General features: G+C 66.4%; 1 protein-coding gene across 1 annotated transcript in view; it reads right to left on the bottom strand.

The window, feature by feature from the left end:
• The window catches only part of DNAH9 (dynein axonemal heavy chain 9), a 172,924-nt gene extending 153,343 nt beyond the window's left edge, over positions 1–19,581 (bottom strand). The window contains exons 1-6 of the mRNA XM_068151652.1: positions 18,715–19,581; positions 14,205–14,335; positions 13,904–14,030; positions 10,554–10,706; positions 9,232–9,357; positions 1,647–1,886 (exon numbers count right to left, since the gene is read on the bottom strand). Coding sequence (XP_068007753.1) covers positions 1,647–1,886; positions 9,232–9,357; positions 10,554–10,706; positions 13,904–14,030; positions 14,205–14,335; positions 18,715–19,527 — 1,590 coding nt within the window. The 5' untranslated portion in view covers positions 19,528–19,581. The remainder of the gene's footprint in view (positions 1–1,646; positions 1,887–9,231; positions 9,358–10,553; positions 10,707–13,903; positions 14,031–14,204; positions 14,336–18,714) is intronic.
• Positions 19,582–20,100: the final 519 nt, after the last annotated feature.

Raw genomic sequence — 20,100 nt, forward strand, 5'->3', positions numbered from 1 at the left:
GGAGGCCAGCAGGGGGGCAGCAGGGAGGCCAGCAGGGGGGAAGCAGGGGGGCAGCAGGGGGGGCAGCAGGGGGCCAGCAGGGGGGAAGCAGGGGGGGCAGCAGGGAGGGCAGCAGGGGGGGCAGCAGGGAGGGCAGCAGGGGGGGCAGCAGGGGGGGCAGCAGGGGGCCAGCAGGGGGGAAGCAGGGAGGGCAGCAGGGGGGGCAGCAGGGGGGGGCAGCAGGGGGGCCAGCAGGGGGGCCAGCAGGGGGGGCAGCAGGGAGGCCAGCAGGGAGGCCAGCAGGGGGGGCAGCAGGGAGGCCAGCAGGGGGGGCAGCAGGGAGGCCAGCAGGGGGGGCAGCAGGGGGGGCAGCAGGGGGGGCAGCAGGGAGGCCAGCAGGGGGGCAGCAGGGGGGCCAGCAGGGAGGCCAGCAGGGAGGCCAGCAGGGAGGCAGCAGGGGGGCAGCAGGGAGGCCAGCAGGGAGGCCAGCAGGGAGGCAGCAGGGGGGCAGCAGGGAGGCCAGCAGGGTGGCAGCAGGGGGGCCAGCAGGGAGGCAGCAGGGGGGCCAGCAGGGAGGCCAGCAGGGAGGCCAGCAGGGAGGCAGCAGGGGGGCAGCAGGGAGGCCAGCAGGGTGGCAGCAGGGGGGCCAGCAGGGAGGCAGCAGGGGGGCAGCAGGGAGGCCAGCAGGGAGGCAGCAGGGGGGCAGCAGGGAGGCCAGCAGGGAGGCCAGCAGGGAGGCAGCAGGGGGGCAGCAGGGAGGCCAGCAGGGTGGCAGCAGGGGGGCCAGCAGGGAGGCAGCAGGGAGGCCAGCAGGGAGGCCAGCAGGGAGGCAGCAGGGGGGCAGCAGGGAGGCCAGCAGGGTGGCAGCAGGGGGGCCAGCAGGGAGGCAGCAGGGGGGCCAGCAGGGAGGCCAGCAGGGAGGCCAGCAGGGAGGCAGCAGGGGGGCAGCAGGGAGGCCAGCAGGGTGGCAGCAGGGGGGCCAGCAGGGAGGCAGCAGGGGGGCAGCAGGGAGGCCAGCAGGGAGGCAGCAGGGGGGCAGCAGGGAGGCCAGCAGGGAGGCCAGCAGGGAGGCAGCAGGGGGGCAGCAGGGAGGCCAGCAGGGTGGCAGCAGGGGGGCCAGCAGGGAGGCAGCAGGGTGGCAGCAGGGGGGCCAGCAGGGAGGCAGCAGGGGGGCAGCAGGGAGGCCAGCAGGGAGGCCAGCAGGGAGGCAGCAGGGGGGCAGCAGGGAGGCCAGCAGGGTGGCAGCAGGGGGGCCAGCAGGGAGGCCAGCAGGGAGGCCAGCAGGGGGGCAGCAGGGGGGCCAGCAGGGAGGCAGCAGGGGGGCAGCAGGGGGGCCAGCAGGGGGGCCAGCAGGGAGGCCAGCAGGGGGGGCAGCAGGGAGGCAGCAGGGAGGCCAGCAGGGAGGCCAGCAGGGAGGCCAGCAGGGGGGCAGCAGGGGGGCCAGCAGGGAGGCCAGCAGGGGGCCAGCAGGGGGGGCAGCAGGGAGGCAGCAGGGAGGCCAGCAAGGAGGCAGCAGGGGGGCCAGCAGGGAGGCCAGCAGGGGGCCAGCAGGGGGGGCAGCAGGGGGGGCAGCAGGGGGGGCAGCAGGGGGGGCAGCAGGGGGGCAGCAGGGGGGGCAGCAGGGGGGGCAGCAGGGGGGGCAGCAGGGGGGCAGCAGCGCTCCTCACCTTCTGCGCTATCATCTTGGCCACCACGTCCCTGGCGTGCACGTCGATGGTGCACAGGGTCATGATCTTCTGCCTGTCCCCCTTGGAGAGCTGTCCCAGCAGCATGGTCACCAGGGTGTTCAGCTGGGCCACCTGCTTCTTGTGGTACTCCTTCATGGCATTCTCATAGCCCTCCTCCACCCTGCTGAAGGCAATCCCCACCTCGGTGGTCCACCAGATCTGGCTGCAGGTGAGAGCCACCTAGAGCAAAGGAGAGCAGCAGAGCTGCCTGAAGGCTGGCAGCTGAAGTGCCCATGCCATGAAGTGTCACACAGCAGTCACAGCACACAGGACCTGAGGGATCTGCCCTGTGAGCATCAGACCTCAGCTCAGGAGCAGACTCCCTCAGCAGATCTGTCTCAGTGCACCAGCAGCTTCCACATGCTCAGCACAGCAGTAGGGGAGAAGGAGACCACAAGGCTGCCAGGAGAGTATCTCAGTGGCTCTTTGCCCTCACCAGGCCCCACCACTTGGTTTTCCTGCTGCAGCTCTCACTTCTCAGGGTGCAGAGAGCTCCCCTGACCCCTGGTGCAGCAGGCACTGCCCAAGCCCCAGGCACAGCCCAAGGCCCAGGCCCTGCCCAAGCCCCAGGCTCTGCCCAAGCCCCATGCACTGCCCAAGCCCCAGGCACTGCCCAAGCCCCAGCCTCTGCCCAAGCCCCAGCCTCTGCCCAAGCCCCAGGCCCTGCCCAAGCCCCAGGCACTGCCCAAGCCCCAGGCCCTGCCCAAGCCCCAGGCACTGCCCAAGCCCCAGGCACTGCCCAAGCCCCAGCCTCTGCCCAAGCCCCAGCCTCTGCCCAAGCCCCAGGCCCTGCCCAAGCCCCAGCCTCTGCCCAAGCCCCAGGCTCTGCCCAAGCCCCAGGCTCTGCCCAAGCCCCATGCACTGCCCAAGCCCCAGGCACTGCCCAAACCCCAGCCTCTGCCCAAGCCCCAGGCCCTGCCCAAGCCCCAGCCTCTGCCCAAGCCCCAGGCCCTGCCCAAGCCCCAGGCACTGCCCAAGCCCCAGGCACTGCCCAAGCCCCAGCCTCTGCCCAAGCCCCAGCCTCTGCCCAAGCCCCAGGCCCTACCCCAGCCCCAGCCTCTGCCCAAACCCCAGGCCCTACCCCAGCCCCAGCCTCTGCCCAAGCCCCAGGCACTGCCCAAGCCCCAGGCACTGCCCAAACCCCAGCCTCTGCCCAAGCCCCAGGCACTGCCCAAGCCCCAGGCACTGCCCAAGCCCCAGGCCCTACCCCAGCCCCAGCCTCTGCCCAAGCCCCAGGCACTGCCCAAGCCCCAGGCACTGCCCAAGCCCCAGCCTCTGCCCAAGCCCCAGCCTCTGCCCAAGCCCCAGCCTCTGCCCAAGCCCCAGGCTCTGCCCAAGCCCCAGCCTCTGCCCAAGCCCCAGCCTCTGCCCAAGCCCCAGGCCCTGCCCAAGCCCCAGCCTCTGCCCAAACCCCAGCCTCTGCCCAAGCCCCAGCCTCTGCCCAAGCCCCAGGCACTGCCCAAGCCCCAGCCTCTGCCCAAGCCCCAGGCACTGCCCAAGCCCCAGGCACTGCCCAAGCCCCAGGCTCTGCCCAAGCCCCAGCCTCTGCCCAAGCCCCAGCCTCTGCCCAAGCCCCAGGCACTGCCCAAGCCCCAGCCTCTGCCCAAGCCCCAGCCTCTGCCCAAGCCCCAGCCTCTGCCCAAGCCCCAGGCACTGCCCAAGCCCCAGCCTCTGCCCAAGCCCCAGGCCCTGCCCAAGCCCCAGCCTCTGCCCAAGCCCCAGCCTCTGCCCAAACCCCAGCCTCTGCCCAAGCCCCAGGCACTGCCCAAGCCCCAGGCACTGCCCAAGCCCCAGGCTCTGCCCAAGCCCCAGGCACTGCCCAAGCCCCAGGCACTGCCCAAACCCCAGCCTCTGCCCAAGCCCCAGCCTCTGCCCCAGCCCCAGCCTCTGCCCAAGCCCCAGGCACTGCCCAAGCCCCAGGCACTGCCCAAGCCCCAGGCACTGCCCAAGCCCCAGGCACTGCCCAAGCCCCAGGCACTGCCCAAGCCCCAGGCACTGCCCAAGCCGCAGCCTCTGCCCAAGCCCCAGGCACTGCCCAAGCCCCAGGCACTGCCCAAGCCCCAGGCACTGCCCAAGCCCCAGGCACTGCCCAAGCCGCAGCCTCTGCCCAAGCCCCAGGCACTGCCCAAGCCCCAGCCTCTGCCCCAGCCCCAGCCTCTGCCCAAGCCCCAGCCTCTGCCCCAGCCCCAGCCTCTGCCCCAGCCCCAGGCACTGCCCAAGCCCCAGGCACTGCCCAAGCCCCAGCCTCTGCCCAAGCCCCAGGCACTGCCCAAACCCCAGCCTCTGCCCAAGCCCCAGCCTCTGCCCAAGCCCCAGGCACTGCCCAAGCCCCAGGCACTGCCCCAGCCCCAGCCTCTGCCCAAGCCCCAGCCTCTGCCCAAGCCCCAGGCACTGCCCAAGCCCCAGGCACTGCCCAAGCCCCAGGCACTGCCCCAGCCCCAGCCTCTGCCCAAGCCCCAGCCTCTGCCCCAGCCCCAGCCTCTGCCCAAACCCCAGGCACTGCCCAAGCCCCAGGCACTGCCCAAGCCCCAGCCTCTGCCCCAGCCCCAGCCTCTGCCCCAGCCCCAGGCACTGCCCAAGCCCCAGGCACTGCCCAAGCCCCAGCCTCTGCCCAAGCCCCAGGCACTGCCCAAGCCCCAGCCTCTGCCCAAGCCCCAGCCTCTGCCCAAGCCCCAGCCTCTGCCCAAGCCCCAGGCACTGCCCAAGCCCCAGGCCCTGCCCAAGCCCCAGCCTCTGCCCAAGCCCCAGCCTCTGCCCAAACCCCAGGCACTGCCCAAGCCCCAGGCCCTGCCCAAGCCCCAGCCTCTGCCCAAACCCCAGCCTCTGCCCAAGCCCCAGCCTCTGCCCAAGCCCCAGGCACTGCCCAAGCCCCAGCCTCTGCCCAAGCCCCAGGCACTGCCCAAGCCCCAGGCACTGCCCAAGCCCCAGGCTCTGCCCAAGCCCCAGCCTCTGCCCAAGCCCCAGCCTCTGCCCAAGCCCCAGGCACTGCCCAAGCCCCAGCCTCTGCCCAAGCCCCAGCCTCTGCCCAAGCCCCAGCCTCTGCCCAAGCCCCAGGCACTGCCCAAGCCCCAGCCTCTGCCCAAGCCCCAGGCCCTGCCCAAGCCCCAGCCTCTGCCCAAGCCCCAGCCTCTGCCCAAACCCCAGCCTCTGCCCAAGCCCCAGGCACTGCCCAAGCCCCAGGCACTGCCCAAGCCCCAGGCTCTGCCCAAGCCCCAGGCACTGCCCAAGCCCCAGGCACTGCCCAAACCCCAGCCTCTGCCCAAGCCCCAGCCTCTGCCCCAGCCCCAGCCTCTGCCCAAGCCCCAGGCACTGCCCAAGCCCCAGGCACTGCCCAAGCCCCAGGCACTGCCCAAGCCCCAGCCGCTGCCCAAGCCCCAGGCACTGCCCAAGCCGCAGCCTCTGCCCAAGCCCCAGGCACTGCCCAAGCCCCAGCCTCTGCCCCAGCCCCAGCCTCTGCCCAAGCCCCAGCCTCTGCCCCAGCCCCAGCCTCTGCCCCAGCCCCAGGCACTGCCCAAGCCCCAGGCACTGCCCAAGCCCCAGCCTCTGCCCAAGCCCCAGGCACTGCCCAAACCCCAGCCTCTGCCCAAGCCCCAGCCTCTGCCCAAGCCCCAGGCACTGCCCAAGCCCCAGGCACTGCCCCAGCCCCAGCCTCTGCCCAAGCCCCAGCCTCTGCCCAAGCCCCAGGCACTGCCCAAGCCCCAGGCACTGCCCAAGCCCCAGGCACTGCCCCAGCCCCAGCCTCTGCCCAAGCCCCAGCCTCTGCCCCAGCCCCAGCCTCTGCCCAAACCCCAGGCACTGCCCAAGCCCCAGGCACTGCCCAAGCCCCAGCCTCTGCCCCAGCCCCAGCCTCTGCCCCAGCCCCAGGCACTGCCCAAGCCCCAGGCACTGCCCAAGCCCCAGCCTCTGCCCAAGCCCCAGGCACTGCCCAAGCCCCAGCCTCTGCCCAAGCCCCAGCCTCTGCCCAAGCCCCAGCCTCTGCCCAAGCCCCAGGCACTGCCCAAGCCCCAGGCCCTGCCCAAGCCCCAGCCTCTGCCCAAGCCCCAGCCTCTGCCCAAACCCCAGGCACTGCCCAAGCCCCAGGCACTGCCCAAGCCCCAGCCTCTGCCCAAGCCCCAGGCACTGCCCAAGCCCCAGCCTCTGCCCAAGCCCCAGCCTCTGCCCAAGCCCCAGGCACTGCCCAAGCCCCAGGCACTGCCCAAGCCCCAGCCTCTGCCCAAGCACAGGCACTGCCCAAGCCCCAGGCACTGCCCAAGCCCCAGGCACTGCCCAAGCCCCAGCCTCTGCCCAGCCCCAGCCTCTGCCCAAACCCCAGCCTCTGCCCAAACCCCAGGCACTGCCCAAGCCCCAGGCACTGCCCAAGCCCCAGGCACTGCCCAAGCCCCAGCCTCTGCCCAAGCCCCAGGCACTGCCCAAGCCCCAGCCTCTGCCCAAGCCCCAGCCTCTGCCCAAGCCCCAGGCACTGCCCAAACCCCAGCCTCTGCCCAGCCCCAGCCTCTGCCCAAGCCCCAGCCTCTGCCCAAGCCCCAGGCACTGCCCAAGCCCCAGGCACTGCCCCAGCCCCAGCCTCTGCCCAAGCCCCAGCCTCTGCCCCAGCCCCAGCCTCTGCCCCAGCCCCAGGCACTGCCCAAGCCCCAGCCTCTGCCCCAGCCCCAGGCACTGCCCCAGCCCCAGCCTCTGCCCAAGCCCCATGCACTGCCCAAGCCCCAGCCTCTGCCCAAGCCCCAGCCTCTGCCCAAGCCCCAGGCACTGCCCAAGCCCCAGGCACTGCCCCAGCCCCAGCCTCTGCCCAAGCCCCAGCCTCTGCCCAAGCCCCAGCCTCTGCCCAAGCCCCAGGCACTGCCCAAGCCCCAGGCACTGCCCAAGCCCCAGCCTCTGCCCAAGCCCCAGCCTCTGCCCAAGCCCCAGCCTCTGCCCAAGCCCCAGGCACTGCCCAAGCCCCAGCCTCTGCCCCAGCCCCAGCCTCTGCCCAAGCCCCAGCCTCTGCCCCAGCCCCAGCCTCTGCCCCAGCCCCAGCCTCTGCCCCAGCCCCAGCCTCTGCCCAAACCCCAGGCACTGCCCAAGCCCCAGGCCCTGCCCAAGCCCCAGCCTCTGCCCAAGCCCCAGCCTCTGCCCAAACCCCAGGCACTGCTCAAGCCCCAGGCACTGCCCAAGCCCCAGCCTCTGCCCAAGCCCCAGGCACTGCCCAAGCCCCAGGCACTGCCCAAGCCCCAGCCTCTGCCCAAGCCCCAGCCTCTGCCCAAGCCCCAGGCACTGCCCAAGCCCCAGGCACTGCCCCAGCCCCAGCCTCTGCCCAAGCCCCAGCCTCTGCCCCAGCCCCAGCCTCTGCCCCAGCCCCAGCCTCTGCCCAAACCCCAGGCACTGCCCAAGCCCCAGGCCCTGCCCAAGCCCCAGCCTCTGCCCAAGCCCCAGCCTCTGCCCAAACCCCAGGCACTGCCCAAGCCCCAGGCACTGCCCAAGCCCCAGCCTCTGCCCAAGCCCCAGGCACTGCCCAAGCCCCAGGCCCTGCCCAAGCCCCAGCCTCTGCCCAAGCCCCAGGCACTGCCCAAGCCCCAGCCTCTGCCCAAGCCCCAGCCTCTGCCCAAGCCCCAGCCTCTGCCCAAGCCCCAGGCACTGCCCAAGCCCCAGGCCCTGCCCAAGCCCCAGCCTCTGCCCAAGCCCCAGGCACTGCCCAAGCCCCAGCCTCTGCCCAAACCCCAGGCACTGCCCAAGCCCCAGGCTCTGCCCAAGCCCCAGCCTCTGCCCCAGCCCCAGCCTCTGCCCCAGCCCCAGCCTCTGCCCAAGCCCCAGGCACTGCCCAAGCCCCAGGCTCTGCCCAAGCCCCAGGCTCTGCCCAAGCCCCAGGCCCTGCCCAAGCCCCAGCCTCTGCCCAAGCCCCAGGCACTGCCCAAGCCCCAGCCTCTGCCCAAGCCCCAGCCTCTGCCCAAACCCCAGGCACTGCCCAAGCCCCAGCCTCTGCCCAAGCCCCAGCCTCTGCCCAAGCCCCAGGCCCTGCCCAAGCCCCAGGCACTGCCCAAGCCCCAGCCTCTGCCCAAGCCCCAGCCTCTGCCCAAGCCCCAGGCCCTGCCCAAGCCCCAGGCACTGCCCAAGCCCCAGCCTCTGCCCAAGCCCCAGGCACTGCCCAAGCCCCAGGCACTGCCCAAACCCCAGCCTCTGCCCAAGCCCCAGGCACTGCCCAAACCCCAGCCTCTGCCCAAGCCCCAGGCACTGCCCAAGCCCCAGGCCCTGCCCAAGCCCCAGCCTCTGCCCAAGCCCCAGCCTCTGCCCAAGCCCCAGGCACTGCCCAAGCCCCAGGCACTGCCCAAGCCCCAGGCTCTGCCCAAGCCCCAGGCACTGCCCAAGCCCCAGCCTCTGCCCAATCCCCAGGCACTGCCCAAGCCCCAGGCACTGCCCAAGCCCCAGGCACTGCCCAAGCCCCAGGCACTGCCCAAGCCCCAGCCTCTGCCCAATCCCCAGGCACTGCCCAAGCCCCAGCCTCTGCCCAAGCCCCAGGCACTGCCCAAGCCCCAGCCTCTGCCCAAGCCCCAGGCACTGCCCAAGCCCCAGGCACTGCCCAAGCCCCAGCCTCTGCCCAAGCCCCAGCCTCTGCCCAAACCCCAGGCACTGCCCAAGCCCCAGCCTCTGCCCAAGCCCCAGCCTCTGCCCAAGCCCCAGGCCCTGCCCAAGCCCCAGGCACTGCCCAAGCCCCAGCCTCTGCCCAAGCCCCAGCCTCTGCCCAAGCCCCAGGCCCTGCCCAAGCCCCAGGCACTGCCCAAGCCCCAGCCTCTGCCCAAGCCCCAGGCACTGCCCAAGCCCCAGGCACTGCCCAAACCCCAGCCTCTGCCCAAGCCCCAGGCACTGCCCAAACCCCAGCCTCTGCCCAAGCCCCAGGCACTGCCCAAGCCCCAGGCCCTGCCCAAGCCCCAGCCTCTGCCCAAGCCCCAGCCTCTGCCCAAGCCCCAGGCACTGCCCAAGCCCCAGGCACTGCCCAAGCCCCAGGCTCTGCCCAAGCCCCAGGCACTGCCCAAGCCCCAGCCTCTGCCCAATCCCCAGGCACTGCCCAAGCCCCAGGCACTGCCCAAGCCCCAGGCACTGCCCAAGCCCCAGCCTCTGCCCAATCCCCAGGCACTGCCCAAGCCCCAGCCTCTGCCCAAGCCCCAGGCACTGCCCAAGCCCCAGGCACTGCCCAAGCCCCAGCCTCTGCCCAATCCCCAGGCACTGCCCAAGCCCCAGCCTCTGCCCAAGCCCCAGGCACTGCCCAAGCCCCAGCCTCTGCCCAAACCCCAGCCTCTGCAAGCCAACCAAGTGCACATCATCCCAGGACACCCATCAGAGCATGAAGCTCAGCCTTGAAAGTCCATCAGAAGCCTGCCAGGGTAAAGGACAACTCATCCTGCCTCTCTCCTGGTTGGGACTGTGGGGACCAGGAACATCCCCATCCACAGCAGGAGGCCATCACTGGAGGAGGGGAGGGTCAGAGCTGGAGGGGAAGCCCAGAGCTGCCTTTCCCACTGGCAGCTATGTGGAGATGAGGAGCAGAGGCAGATACCTGGGCAGGGTAGTCAAAGAGCCACTGCTCCCTTGGCTTCTCTTCATAAGTCATGACAGCTTCTGCCATCTGGGCTCTCACTGTGGCCCTCATGCTGTCCAGCACATGGTTCAGCCAGACCTCAACCTGGAGAGGAGATGGAAGCACAGCAACACATTGGCACCCAAGCCCCTTTGGTAACCACAGAGCTACAGACTGCACTGGCTGGGAAGGGAGCCTCCAAAGTCATCCTGGCCAAGCCCTGCAGGCAGCAGGGACAGCTCCAGCCACAGCAGGCTGCCCAGGGACACAGCCAGGCTGAGCTTGGATGGCTCCAGGGCTGGAGCCTCCAGCACCTCCCTGGGCAGCCTGTGCCAGTGTCTCCCCAGCCTCCCTGGGCAGAACTTCCTCCTGAGCTCCAACCTAACTCTGCCCTGCTCCACTTCCAAACCATTGCCCCTGGGCCTATCCCCACAGCCCTTCTGAGCAGTCCCTCCCCAGCCTGCCCAGCAGGCTGCCCAGAGAGGTTGTGGAGTCTCCTGGTGTGGAGAGCTTCCAACCCCCCCCGGGCACTGTGCTCCTGTGGGTGCCCTGCTGGAGCAGGAGCTTGGACTCAGTGATCTTCAGAGGTCATTTCCAACCCCTACCATTTGTGAGTCTACATTTCACCCCTGATCTCATCCAGTGAAAAGAGGAAGACTGGCAAAGGAGAAGCCCTGCTCCTGCCCATGATGCCCCTCAGAGGTGCTCAGTTTGGCTTTAACCTGCAGCCCTCCTTACCAGGGCTGGCTGTCACAAACTGCACAACCCAGCTTCAGCACCTCTCAGGAAGTTTCACTGTCAGGAGAAGGCCACAGAGCTTCCTCCCTCAGAGGACTGTGACAGTACCCAACCCTGGTGAGGATCTGTCAGAGTGGCAGCAGGGGATGTGGTGTGAGGAGGAATAAAACTGAACCTCATCTCCTCCAGCCTCTCTCACCATTATAAAGAGGAGCGGTGAAGCTCTAAGACATCTTGGCCACACAAGGGGCAGGAGAGCAGTTCTGACAGCAGGGCCTGTGGTGCCAGCACCAGGGGGAATGGTTTGGAGCTCAGAGAGGGAGCTTGAGAGTGGAGAGAAGGAGAAATGTTTGGTGCTGAGGGTGGGGAGAGCCTGGCCCAGGCTGCCCAGAGAGCTGGGAGCTGCCCCATGGCTGGCAGCAGTGCAGGGCAGGTTGTGTGGGGCTGTGAGCAGCCTGCTCTGGCTGGGGCTGTCCCTGCTGGCTGCAGGGGGTGGACTGGAGGAGCTTTGGAGGTCCCTTCCCATCCAAACCATCCATGGCAGACAAGGTCTCTGCTCACACCTGGCCGCTGCAGTCGCAGGGCTGGCTGAAGCTGACGTACTCCTCCTCTCCACTGTGCATCCCCAGCCCAACCTTGGCTGGCTTCTGCTCAGAATCCAGCTGGAACTCCAGCTTGGCCAAGCTGTCAAAGAGTTTGGGAAGATGACGTTGAACCTGCAGGAGGAAAGGGAGAAGCAGAGACTGGGAGGGGCGCAGCAGCAGGGAGGTCACCATGGGGGCAGAGCCTCCTCGGACACCCTGCCGGCAGCACCGCAGGGAAAGCCTCTTCTGCCTGAAATACAGCCTGGAGTGATGCCTCCAGCTCTGGGACCCCAGCACAGGAAGGGCCTGGAGCTGCTGGAGAGGCTCCAGAAGAGGCCACAGAGATGATCAGAAGCTGCAGAACCTCCCCTGTGGGGACAGGCTGGGAGAGCTGGGGCTGTGCAGCCTGCAGGAGAGAAGGCTCCAGGGAGACCTCAGAGCAGCTTCCAGGACCTGAAGGGCTCCAGGAGAGCTGGGGAGGGACTCTGGACAAGGGCTGGGAGTGCCAGGATGAGGAACAATGGCTTTGAGCTGGGAGAGGAGAGACTGAGAGTGGAGATGAAGAAGAAATTGTTGGCAGTGAGGGTGGGGAGAGCCTGGCACAGGCTGCCCAGGGAGGCTGTGGCTGTGCCCTGCCTGGAGGTGTTCAGGGCCAGGCTGGCTGAGGCCTTGAGCAGCCTGTGCTGGTGGGAGGTGTCCCTGTTGTGGCTGCTGTGGGCTCCCAACACCAGCAGCTGCCTGCTGTGAGCTGAGAAGGTCACTCAGGCTTGCTCCACATCAGTGCAGCACACACAACACAGCCCTGCCTGTGCCACACACCACTGCCAACAGAAAGATGGCTTCTGCCAGGCCTGATGTGCCCATGGCAAGGGCCCCAGAGCAGGCCCAGACAGGAGCTGCCTCTCTCAGTGACAGCCAAGAGGGGGAGATGGGCAGCTCCCATGGGTGGCAGCCCATGGTGTCTGCTGCTCTGCTGCTTCCAGGCAGAGACTGACTCCTGAAGGATCACAGCAGCCCTCACAACCTGTCCCACACTGTGACACAGCTCAGTGGTCTGCTTGCACATGTTCAGGCAGCAGCAGATCCTGCAGCTCTGAGCAGCACAGGGGCCTCAGCTGCCCCACAGAGCAGGCTGCCTCCTTCCAAGCCTGAAGCAGAGCAGCAGGAGTGAGGGAGCCAGGCCTGCAGTCCTGAGGTTGGGTTGGGGACCTCACTGCAAGAAGGACATTGGAGAAGGACCAGAAAAGGACAACAGAGCTGGGGAAGGGTCTGGAGAGCAGGGCTGGGGAGGAGCAGCTGAGGGAGCTGGGGGGGTTGAGCCTGGAGCAGAGGAGGCTGAGGGAGACCTCATTGCTCTCTGCAGCTCCTGAGAGGAGGCTGCAGGCAGGGGGGGCTTGGGCTCTGCTTCCTAGGCTCAGGTGAGAGAAGGAGAGGAAATGTCCTGAAATTGTGCCAGGGGAGGCTGAGGTTGGAGAGGAGGGGAAAATTCTTTGCTGCCAGAGTGGTCAGGGAGTGGCAGAGGCTGCCCAGGGAGGTGGTGGAGTCCCCATGCCTGGAGGTGTTCCAGCAAGCTGTGGCCATGGCTCCTGGGGCCGTGGTTTGGTGGCCATGGTAAGGCTGGGTTGGTGTTGGACTGGCTGAGCTTGGAGAGCTTCTCCAACCCCAAACCATTCTGAGATTCTATGAAACCCTCCCTTACATCCAGAAGGTTCTGTGCACAAGTCCTCACTGCCCATGCTCAGACCCTGGCCCATGGAATGGCCTCCAAGCCTTGGTGCCATGCTGCCACCAGAGCCCTGCTTGAGCAGGGGGGTTTGGAAGCTCTCCACACCAGGAGACTCCACAACCTCTCTGGGCAGCCTGCTCCAGGCCTCCAGCAGCCTCACAACAAACAACTTTCTCCTCCTGCTCAGATCCAACCTCCTGGCTGCCACTCTGTGCCCACTGCCCCTTGTGCTGGCCCTGGGCACCACTCAGCAGAGCCTGGCCCCAGCCTCTTGCCCCCCACAGCTCCTTTAGCTCCTGCTGACCTCTGCCCACTGTGGTCAGGAGGTGACTGTGCTGCTCAGGGGAATGGGGGAAGAGCACAGTGAAGCCATCTCCCAAGGCAGGCAGGGTCACTGCAAGTCCCTCCCCAGCACAATGGACATAAAAGATGTGGAGTTGGAGTGGGGCTGGAGGAGCACATGAAGATGAGCTGAGGGACAGAACCCCTCTGCTGGGAGCCAGGCTGAGAGAGTTGGGCTTGTTCAGTCTAGAGAAGAGAAGGCTCCAGGGAGACCTTCTGGTGGCCTTGCAGTGCTGAGGGAGCCAAGCAGAAATCTGGGGACAGAGTTTGGAGCAGGGCCTGTGGTGCCAGCACAAGGGGGAATGGTTTGGAACTCAGAGTTCCACTCAGACTGAGAGTGGAGAGAAGGGAGAAATGTTTGGTGCTGAGGGTGGGGAGAGCCAAGAACAGGTCACCCAGAGAAGCTGTGGCTGTCCCCTGCCTGGAGGTGCTCCAGGCCAGGCTGGATGAGGCCTTGAGCAGCCTGTGCTGCTGGAGGTTGTCCCTGCCCGTGGCAGTCAGGTCCCTCCCAGCCCAGCCTGTTCCATGGCTCTGTGCTGCAGCCATTCAGTGCAGTCCCCAGGAGGGATGGTCCATGTGGAGTGATTTCCCCTCACCTGGCACTCAGGCACCATCTCCAGAAGCCAGCCTTGGAGAGCAGGAGCCCCTCAGGCACATGGTGCAGGAGATCAGATCCAAAGCCTGGCCCCTGGGCTGCCCAGGGACTGGAGGCAACCCAGAGCCACTGCCTGACCTCCAGCTGCCCTACCTCTGGGGGGCTGAGCTCTTCTCACCTCTGCAATCACCCCAAAGGCTTCTCCTTGGGGGAAGGAAGCAGCAGCTGCCTAGGAAATGACTCTTGTGGCTAAATAAGAGCCCCCTGCAAGGCACCAGCTGCCAGCACCTCCACCCTGGGGTGTGCAAGGGGCTCTCTGAGCAGCAGATGCTCTCTGGGGGCATCTCAGGTTGGGGATCCAAGGTCAGCAACAAATCTGGGCCAAGATCTCCAGACAGATGAATTCCTCCCACCCCCTTGTAGCCCAGCAGGAACAAAGCCACTGCCACTCTCTGCCCTGGGCAGTGCTCTCAGAACCATCTGCAAAGGGCACCAGGCTGAGGTCAGGCAGCACACAGTGCAGGTGCTGCCCTTCAGAGGTGCCAGCCGTGAGGGAGCTGTCACCCAGCCAGGGGAGGGTGGGAGACAAAGCACCCAAGGAAAGCCAAGCTACAGAAGAGTCCCAAGACAGCAGCAGTGACAGAGGGGATGCAGAATGAGGCTCACCAGCTGGGGGTTGCTGCCATTGGAGAGGATATCCAATAAGTCTGCTGAGGAAATGAAGTAGAACCTGGGGAAGGCCAACTTCTTCATGTCCAAATACTCAGCCAAAGCCTTCTCACACAGCAACAACCTGGGGGACAAAGCAGGTGAGCAGAGCCTGGGACAGGAGGGGAGAGAAGGGGAGGGGAGGGAGGAAGGAAGGAGAGAAGAGGGAGGGAGGAGGGGGAGGAAGGGCTTCCAGGAGCACAGGTTAAACTCTTCAGAGTCTCTGCCCAAGTGCTGGCATTTCTGAAGCTCTGCCTACCTGCTCTGAATGTCCTCCAGCTGCTGGGACAGCCCTGGCTTGCTGGTGGCCTCCAGCACGTTTGGGGTTCTCTGGGCCTCCCAGGCCAGCTCTCTGAAGTCCACATCGATCCCCTGGAAGCGTTTGGAGTCCTGCAGAGCAGGAGCAGAGTGAGGGCAAAACGTGGACTGTGTGCTGGGAGCCCAGCCTGCAGGCACTGCCAGGGGCTGAGGGCACAGTCCCTGCAGGGGGCTTGCTGTCCAGCACAGAGCCTCCTCCCCAGCATCTCAGAAGTGCTCTTCCAGCCAGCTGTCCACAGCACATTCCCCACGGGTCAGCTGCCCCTGGGCCCCAGACAGGTCCTGGACAACTCATCCATGCAGAGGCCAATGCCTGGCACCAGCCACTCTCCTGGGACAAGCTCCTCTCTGAAGTGCTCCTCACAGCTCCTCCTGCCCACAGGCAGTACCAAGCTCCACTGCCACAGCAGCAGGAGAGGCTCCCATGAGGGAAAGGCTGCTGACCTCTTGCTGTGGTGTAGGCATCCCAGTGCCCCTCCCTGGCAGGGGAATGATGACACTGGCAGAGCAGAGCCCTTCCTTGCCCTCAGTAACACCATGGCAACCCCATGCTGGCAGCACAGGACAGGAGGAGAGGAGATGGAGGCTGGAGAGGAGAAAGGAATTCCTGGCAGTGAGGGTGGGGAGAGCCTGGCAGAGGCTGCCCAGGGAGGCTGTGGCTGTGCCCTGCCTGGAGGTGTTCCAGGCCAGGCTGGATGAGGCCCTGAGCAGCCTGTGCTGGTGGGAGGTGTCCCTGCCCAGGGCAGGGGCTGGAGCTGGAGGAGCTCTGAGGTCCCTTCCAAGCCAACCATGCTGTGACTCTATGCTGAGACTTTTGCTCTGTGCCTAACAGGGACCCTGAATCCCTGGGAGTGGCAAGGAAGAGGAAGAATAAAGCAAGCTGTGGCCACAAGGCCTCTGCTCCTCCCCTCTGCCCCTCCTGAGTGAGCCAGGACGCTGAGCACAGCTCCCCAGGCTCTGCCAACACTGCCATGGTGAGCTGTGCTCAGGCTGGGGGTTAGCCCTCCCTGCACACAAGCCAGGCAGATCTGACCCACAGCCTGCCCCCCACAGCCTGCCCCCACAGCCTGCTCCCATACCCTGCCCCCACAGCCTGCCCCCACAGCCAGCCCCCATACCCTGCCCCCACAGCCAGCCCCCCACAGCCAGCCCCCATACCCTGCCCCCACAGCCAGCCCCCCACAGCCAGCCCCCATACCCTGCCCCCACAGCCAGCCCCCACAGCCTGCCCCCATACCCTGCCCCCACAGCCAGCCCCCATACCCTGCCCCCACAGCCAGCCCCCCACAGCCAGCCCCCATACCCTGCCCCCACAGCCAGCCCCCACAGCCTGCCCCCATACCCTGCCCCCACAGCCAGCCCCCATACCCTGCCCCCACAGCCAGCCCCCACAGCCTGCCCCCATACCCTGCCCCCACAGCCAGCCCCCATACCCTGCCCCCACAGCCAGCCCCCACAGCCAGCCCCCATACCCTGCCCCCCACAGCCTGCCCCCATACCCTGCCCCCATACCCTGCCCCCACACCCTGACCCATACCCTGCCCCCATACCCTGCCCCCCACACCCTGCCCCCCATACCCTGCCCCCACACCCTGCCCCCCATACCCTGCCCCCACAGCCTGCTCCCATACTCTGCCCCCACAGCCTGCCCCCCACAGCCTGCCCCCATACCCTGCCCCCACAGCCTGCCCCCACAGCCAGCCCCCACAGCCTGCCCCCACAGCCTGCCCCCCACAGCCTGCCCCAGCCCTGGATGGCTCCTGAGGAGCTGCAGCCTCCAGGGGCTTTCAGCTTTGTCTCCTGAGGCAGGGAGGAGGCTGACTGGTGCCACCTGCCCGATGGGCACTGAGGTGCAGGCAGCTGCCCAGCAGGAGGCAGGCTGAATCCATGATGTGATTTAACAGCTGCCATTAGGTAGCTGCAGGATGCCAGAGCTCCCTGGCACATGGTGCAGCCTCTGGGGCACTGCTTATGGGCACCTCAGCCTGCCCAGGGAGCCAGCGGTGCCTGCAGCTCTCCACAGCTCAGCAAGGCACAGCCCAAGCCGGCCAGAGGGAAGGGCTGGAGGCAGGGTGGAGACTGGGCTCAGCACATCCCCTCTTGGCTGTCAGGCCCCTGGCACTGCTGTCAGTGACCCTGCACCTGGATGGGGACAGCAGTGGCACAGACAGCTGCAGGCCACTGCTGAGTGAGAGGCAGGGCCAGCAAGGGCAAGAGGAGGGGCTGCACCCATGGGGAACAACTACTGCAGCAGCACAGCTGAGGGGGGACCTGCTGGAGAGCAGCTCTGCAGAGAAGGAGCTGGGAGTGCTGGGGGACAACAAGCTCCCCATGAGCCAGAAATGTGCCCTGGTGGCCAAGAAGGTCAAAGGGGTCCTGGGGAGCACAAAGAAGAGTGTGGCCAGCAGGGCAAGGCAGGGCAGGTTCTTCTTGCCCTCTGCTCTGCCCTAGTGAGGACATGTCTGGAGCCCTGGGGCCAGTGCTGGGCTCCCCAGCTCCAGAGGGACAGGGAACTGCTGGAGAGAGTCCAGGGCAGGCTGCAAAGCTGCTGAGGGGCCTGGAGCAGCTCTGGCAGCAGCAAAGGCTGAGAGCCCTGGGGCTGAGAGCCTGCAGAAGAGCAGCCCCAGAGGGCAGCTGAGCAATGCTCAGCAAGAGCTAAAGGAGCTGTGGGGGGCAAGAGGCTGGGGCCAGGCTCTGCACAGTGGTGCCCAGGGCCAGCACAAGGGGCAGTGGGCACAGAGTGGCAGGCAGGAGGTTGGATGTGAGCAGGAGGAGAAAGTTGTTTGTTGTGAGGGTGCTGGAGGCCTGGAGCAGGCTGCCCAGAGAGGTTGTGGAGTCTCCTGGGGTGGAGAGCTTCCAACCCCCCCTGGGCATTGTGCTGCTGGGCAAGCTGCTGTGGGTGCTCTGCTGGAGCAGGGACTGGGCTGGGTGAGCTCCAGAGCTCCCTTCCAGCCTCTCCCTGCTGGGGTTCTGGCAGTGCCCAGTGTGGATGTGGGTGGCCCTGCAGGGGCAGGGTGTTCTCTGTAAGGAAGGGAATCTGGCACCAGACTGGAAGCTGGCTCCAGGGCAGCCCTGGGGAGGTCACCCATGACTGTTCCACCCTCTGGAGCAGGAGGTGGAGAACAGCACTGTGGGCAGGGAAGGGGATGCAGCAGAGCTGCCTGGTGCCAGCTGTGGTGTGGCAGTTTGCAATGTCTGAGTGCCCAGCCCAGTCCCCTTCCCTCTGAGGAGAGCAGGGACGTGCCTGCAGCACTGAGGAGCCAGCAGCTCCTGCTGCAGGAGCTCTGGGGCTGTGACACAGCAGTGGGAGGGAGGAATCAGCATCTCAGCGAGGCTCAGCCACCACCCACAGCACAGCCACCTCCTGGGGCAGCTCCAGGGAAACCACCACAGCTCTGAGGGAGCCTCCCACCCTGGAAGGCAGAAGAGGAGCCCCTCCAAAGGGAGGACTCTCAGGCTGGCAGAGATGGGGCAGTGCAGCCTTGGGGTAGTTCTAGGCTGTGTCTTGGCATTCCCCACAGCTCTTGCACAGAAAGTAGCAGACTGGCAATCAACACTGGGTGTCAAGAGGAAAATAAGGCTAGAGCCCATCTATTCCCCTTGGACAGGTGACAAACACAGGCTGGCTCTGTAGGATAACTTTCTCTCTCTTCAGCTTCCTTGCTCTAGCAGACACCAGCTCTGGCTCTGCTTGGCTTTGCTGCCCTTGGCTGTGGTCCTGCTGTGGCTGAGGCTCTAACAAAACAACTCTCTGCTGCTTCTCTTGTCCCTTGTGTACAGGGGGGAAGAGGGAAGGGGGCAGGGTGTGGGGAAGCTATTATTAGCCCCCTGGTTTTGTCCAGGGGGTCCCTGTGCTGTTTAACAGTTGCAAACCCCTGTCAGTGCTGGCTGTCTGCACCTACTCCTGCAGCCCACTGCAGCTGGCACTCCTGCTGCCAAGCACAGCTCCAGGTGCCCCCAGCTGAGCTGCTCTGGCCATTTCATGCTGGGGGCAATTTTCAACCTATCACAAGCCTGCAGAAGGGAAGGCTCCAGGGAGACCTCAGAGCAGCATTTTAAGAGCTGCAGGCAGCTGGGGAGGGACTGCTCAGAAGGGGCTGTGGGGACAGGATGAGAGACAATGTTTGGAACTGGAACAGGGCAGAGTTAGGTTGGAGCTCAGGAGGAAGTTCTGCACAGGGAGGCTGGGGAGACACTGGCACAGGCTGCCCAGGGAGGTGCTGGAGGCTCCAGCCCTGGAGCCATCCAAGCTCAGCCTGGCTGTGTCCCTGGGCAGCCTGCTGTGGCTGGAGCTGTCCCTGCTGCCTGCAGGGTTGGCCAGGATGCCCTTGGAGGCTCCCTGCTACCCAGAGGCATTCTGAGACCTGGCATTACCCATGACCCGGTCCTGCTCCAGGGAGGCTCTTCCCCAACACTTCCCACCACGGAGGGAGAATCCCTGGGGCTCCTACCTGGGGCAGCTGTGTCTGAATATCTTCTGAGCCCAGGAAGATGCTCTCCAGGTGTGCCCAGGTGCGCTGCACCTGGAACCAGAGGCCGATGGCGCAGTCGGCGGCGGCCAGCTTCCGCTGCCAGCCGGACACCTCCTCCAGGAAGAAAGCAATGCCCTTGGAGCTCAGCAGGCCCTGCAGCTGCACCTGGTTGTCCTCCAGGGTTTCCATGAGCTCCACATCCGGCTTCAGCAGCGGGACGCTGCTCCTGGGGTGAGGTTCGTACCGGAACTGCATGGAGCTCCAAGTCAGCTGCAGCTCCCTCAGCACCTTCTCCACGCTCATTTCCCGCACCGCTCTGTCCACGATGCCACGCACCTCCTCCTCGAAGTCATGCAGGTTGAGCCGCAGGAGGTCAGCCAGGGTGGTGCTGGAGTCCATCACAAAGCTCACCCCTGTCAGCTGCATCAGCTGGCTCCAGTGCCTGTCCCTGATGGCAGGGCTCTGCAGCTCGGCCACGGCTCGCAGCGCCCGCAGCATGTTCCTCACCTTGCCGTCCAGCCCGGCGAAGGCATCCCAGCCCCTCACCTCCTTGTCCAGGCTCCTCAGCTCTCTGGCAAACCTTCTGCACTCCAGATCCATGTTCTCTACGTTGATTGCCGCCCACTTGGTGGTCTGCCAGGCCTCCAGGGTGGTGTTGACAAGGGAGATCATGTCCCAGAGCTCTTTGAGCAGACACAGCTCCTTCCTGCACTGCCTCAGCTGTTTGTAGTCTGGCACCATGACTTCAAAGAGCCCAGCTGCCTCCTGGATGGAGGCCATGGCTGCCTCCATTGCTTTAATCTCCACATGCTTGGCATCCAGCAGCTGATAAGGCTTCTGGGTGTCAAACCTAGACAGAAATGTTTGTTCTTGATCAGGGACATCAGAAACAGCTTCTAAAGCAAACACAGACCAAAGAGTGCCTTGGTGAGACACAGCAGAGATGAAAGCTCTGCAGGGCACATTGATGGCACAGCCACGTGGCACTGCCAGCACCACCTGAGAGTCACTCAGTTGTTTGGGCTGGAAATCATAGAATCCACCCATGGCCACCAAACCATGGCCCCAGGAGCCATGGCCACAGCTTGCTGCAACACCTCCAGGCATGGGGACTCCACCACCTCCCTGGGCAGCCTCTGCCACTCCCTGACCACTCTGGCACCAAAGAAATTTTTCCTCCTCTCCAACCTCAGCCTCCCCTGGCACAATTTCAGGACATTTCCTCTCCTTCTCTCACCTGAGCCTAGGGAGCAGAGCCCAAGCCCCACCTGGCTCCAGCCTCCTCTCAGGGAGCTGCAGAGCGCAATGAGGTCTCCCTCAGCCTCCTCTGCTCCAGGCTCAACCCCCCCAGCTCCCTCAGCTGCT

This window comes from Melanerpes formicivorus, unplaced genomic scaffold, assembly GCF_026170545.1.
Source record: "Melanerpes formicivorus ecotype bairdi unplaced genomic scaffold, bMelFor1.0.p_v2 SCAF_21, whole genome shotgun sequence".
Lineage (NCBI taxonomy): Eukaryota > Metazoa > Chordata > Aves > Piciformes > Picidae > Melanerpes > Melanerpes formicivorus.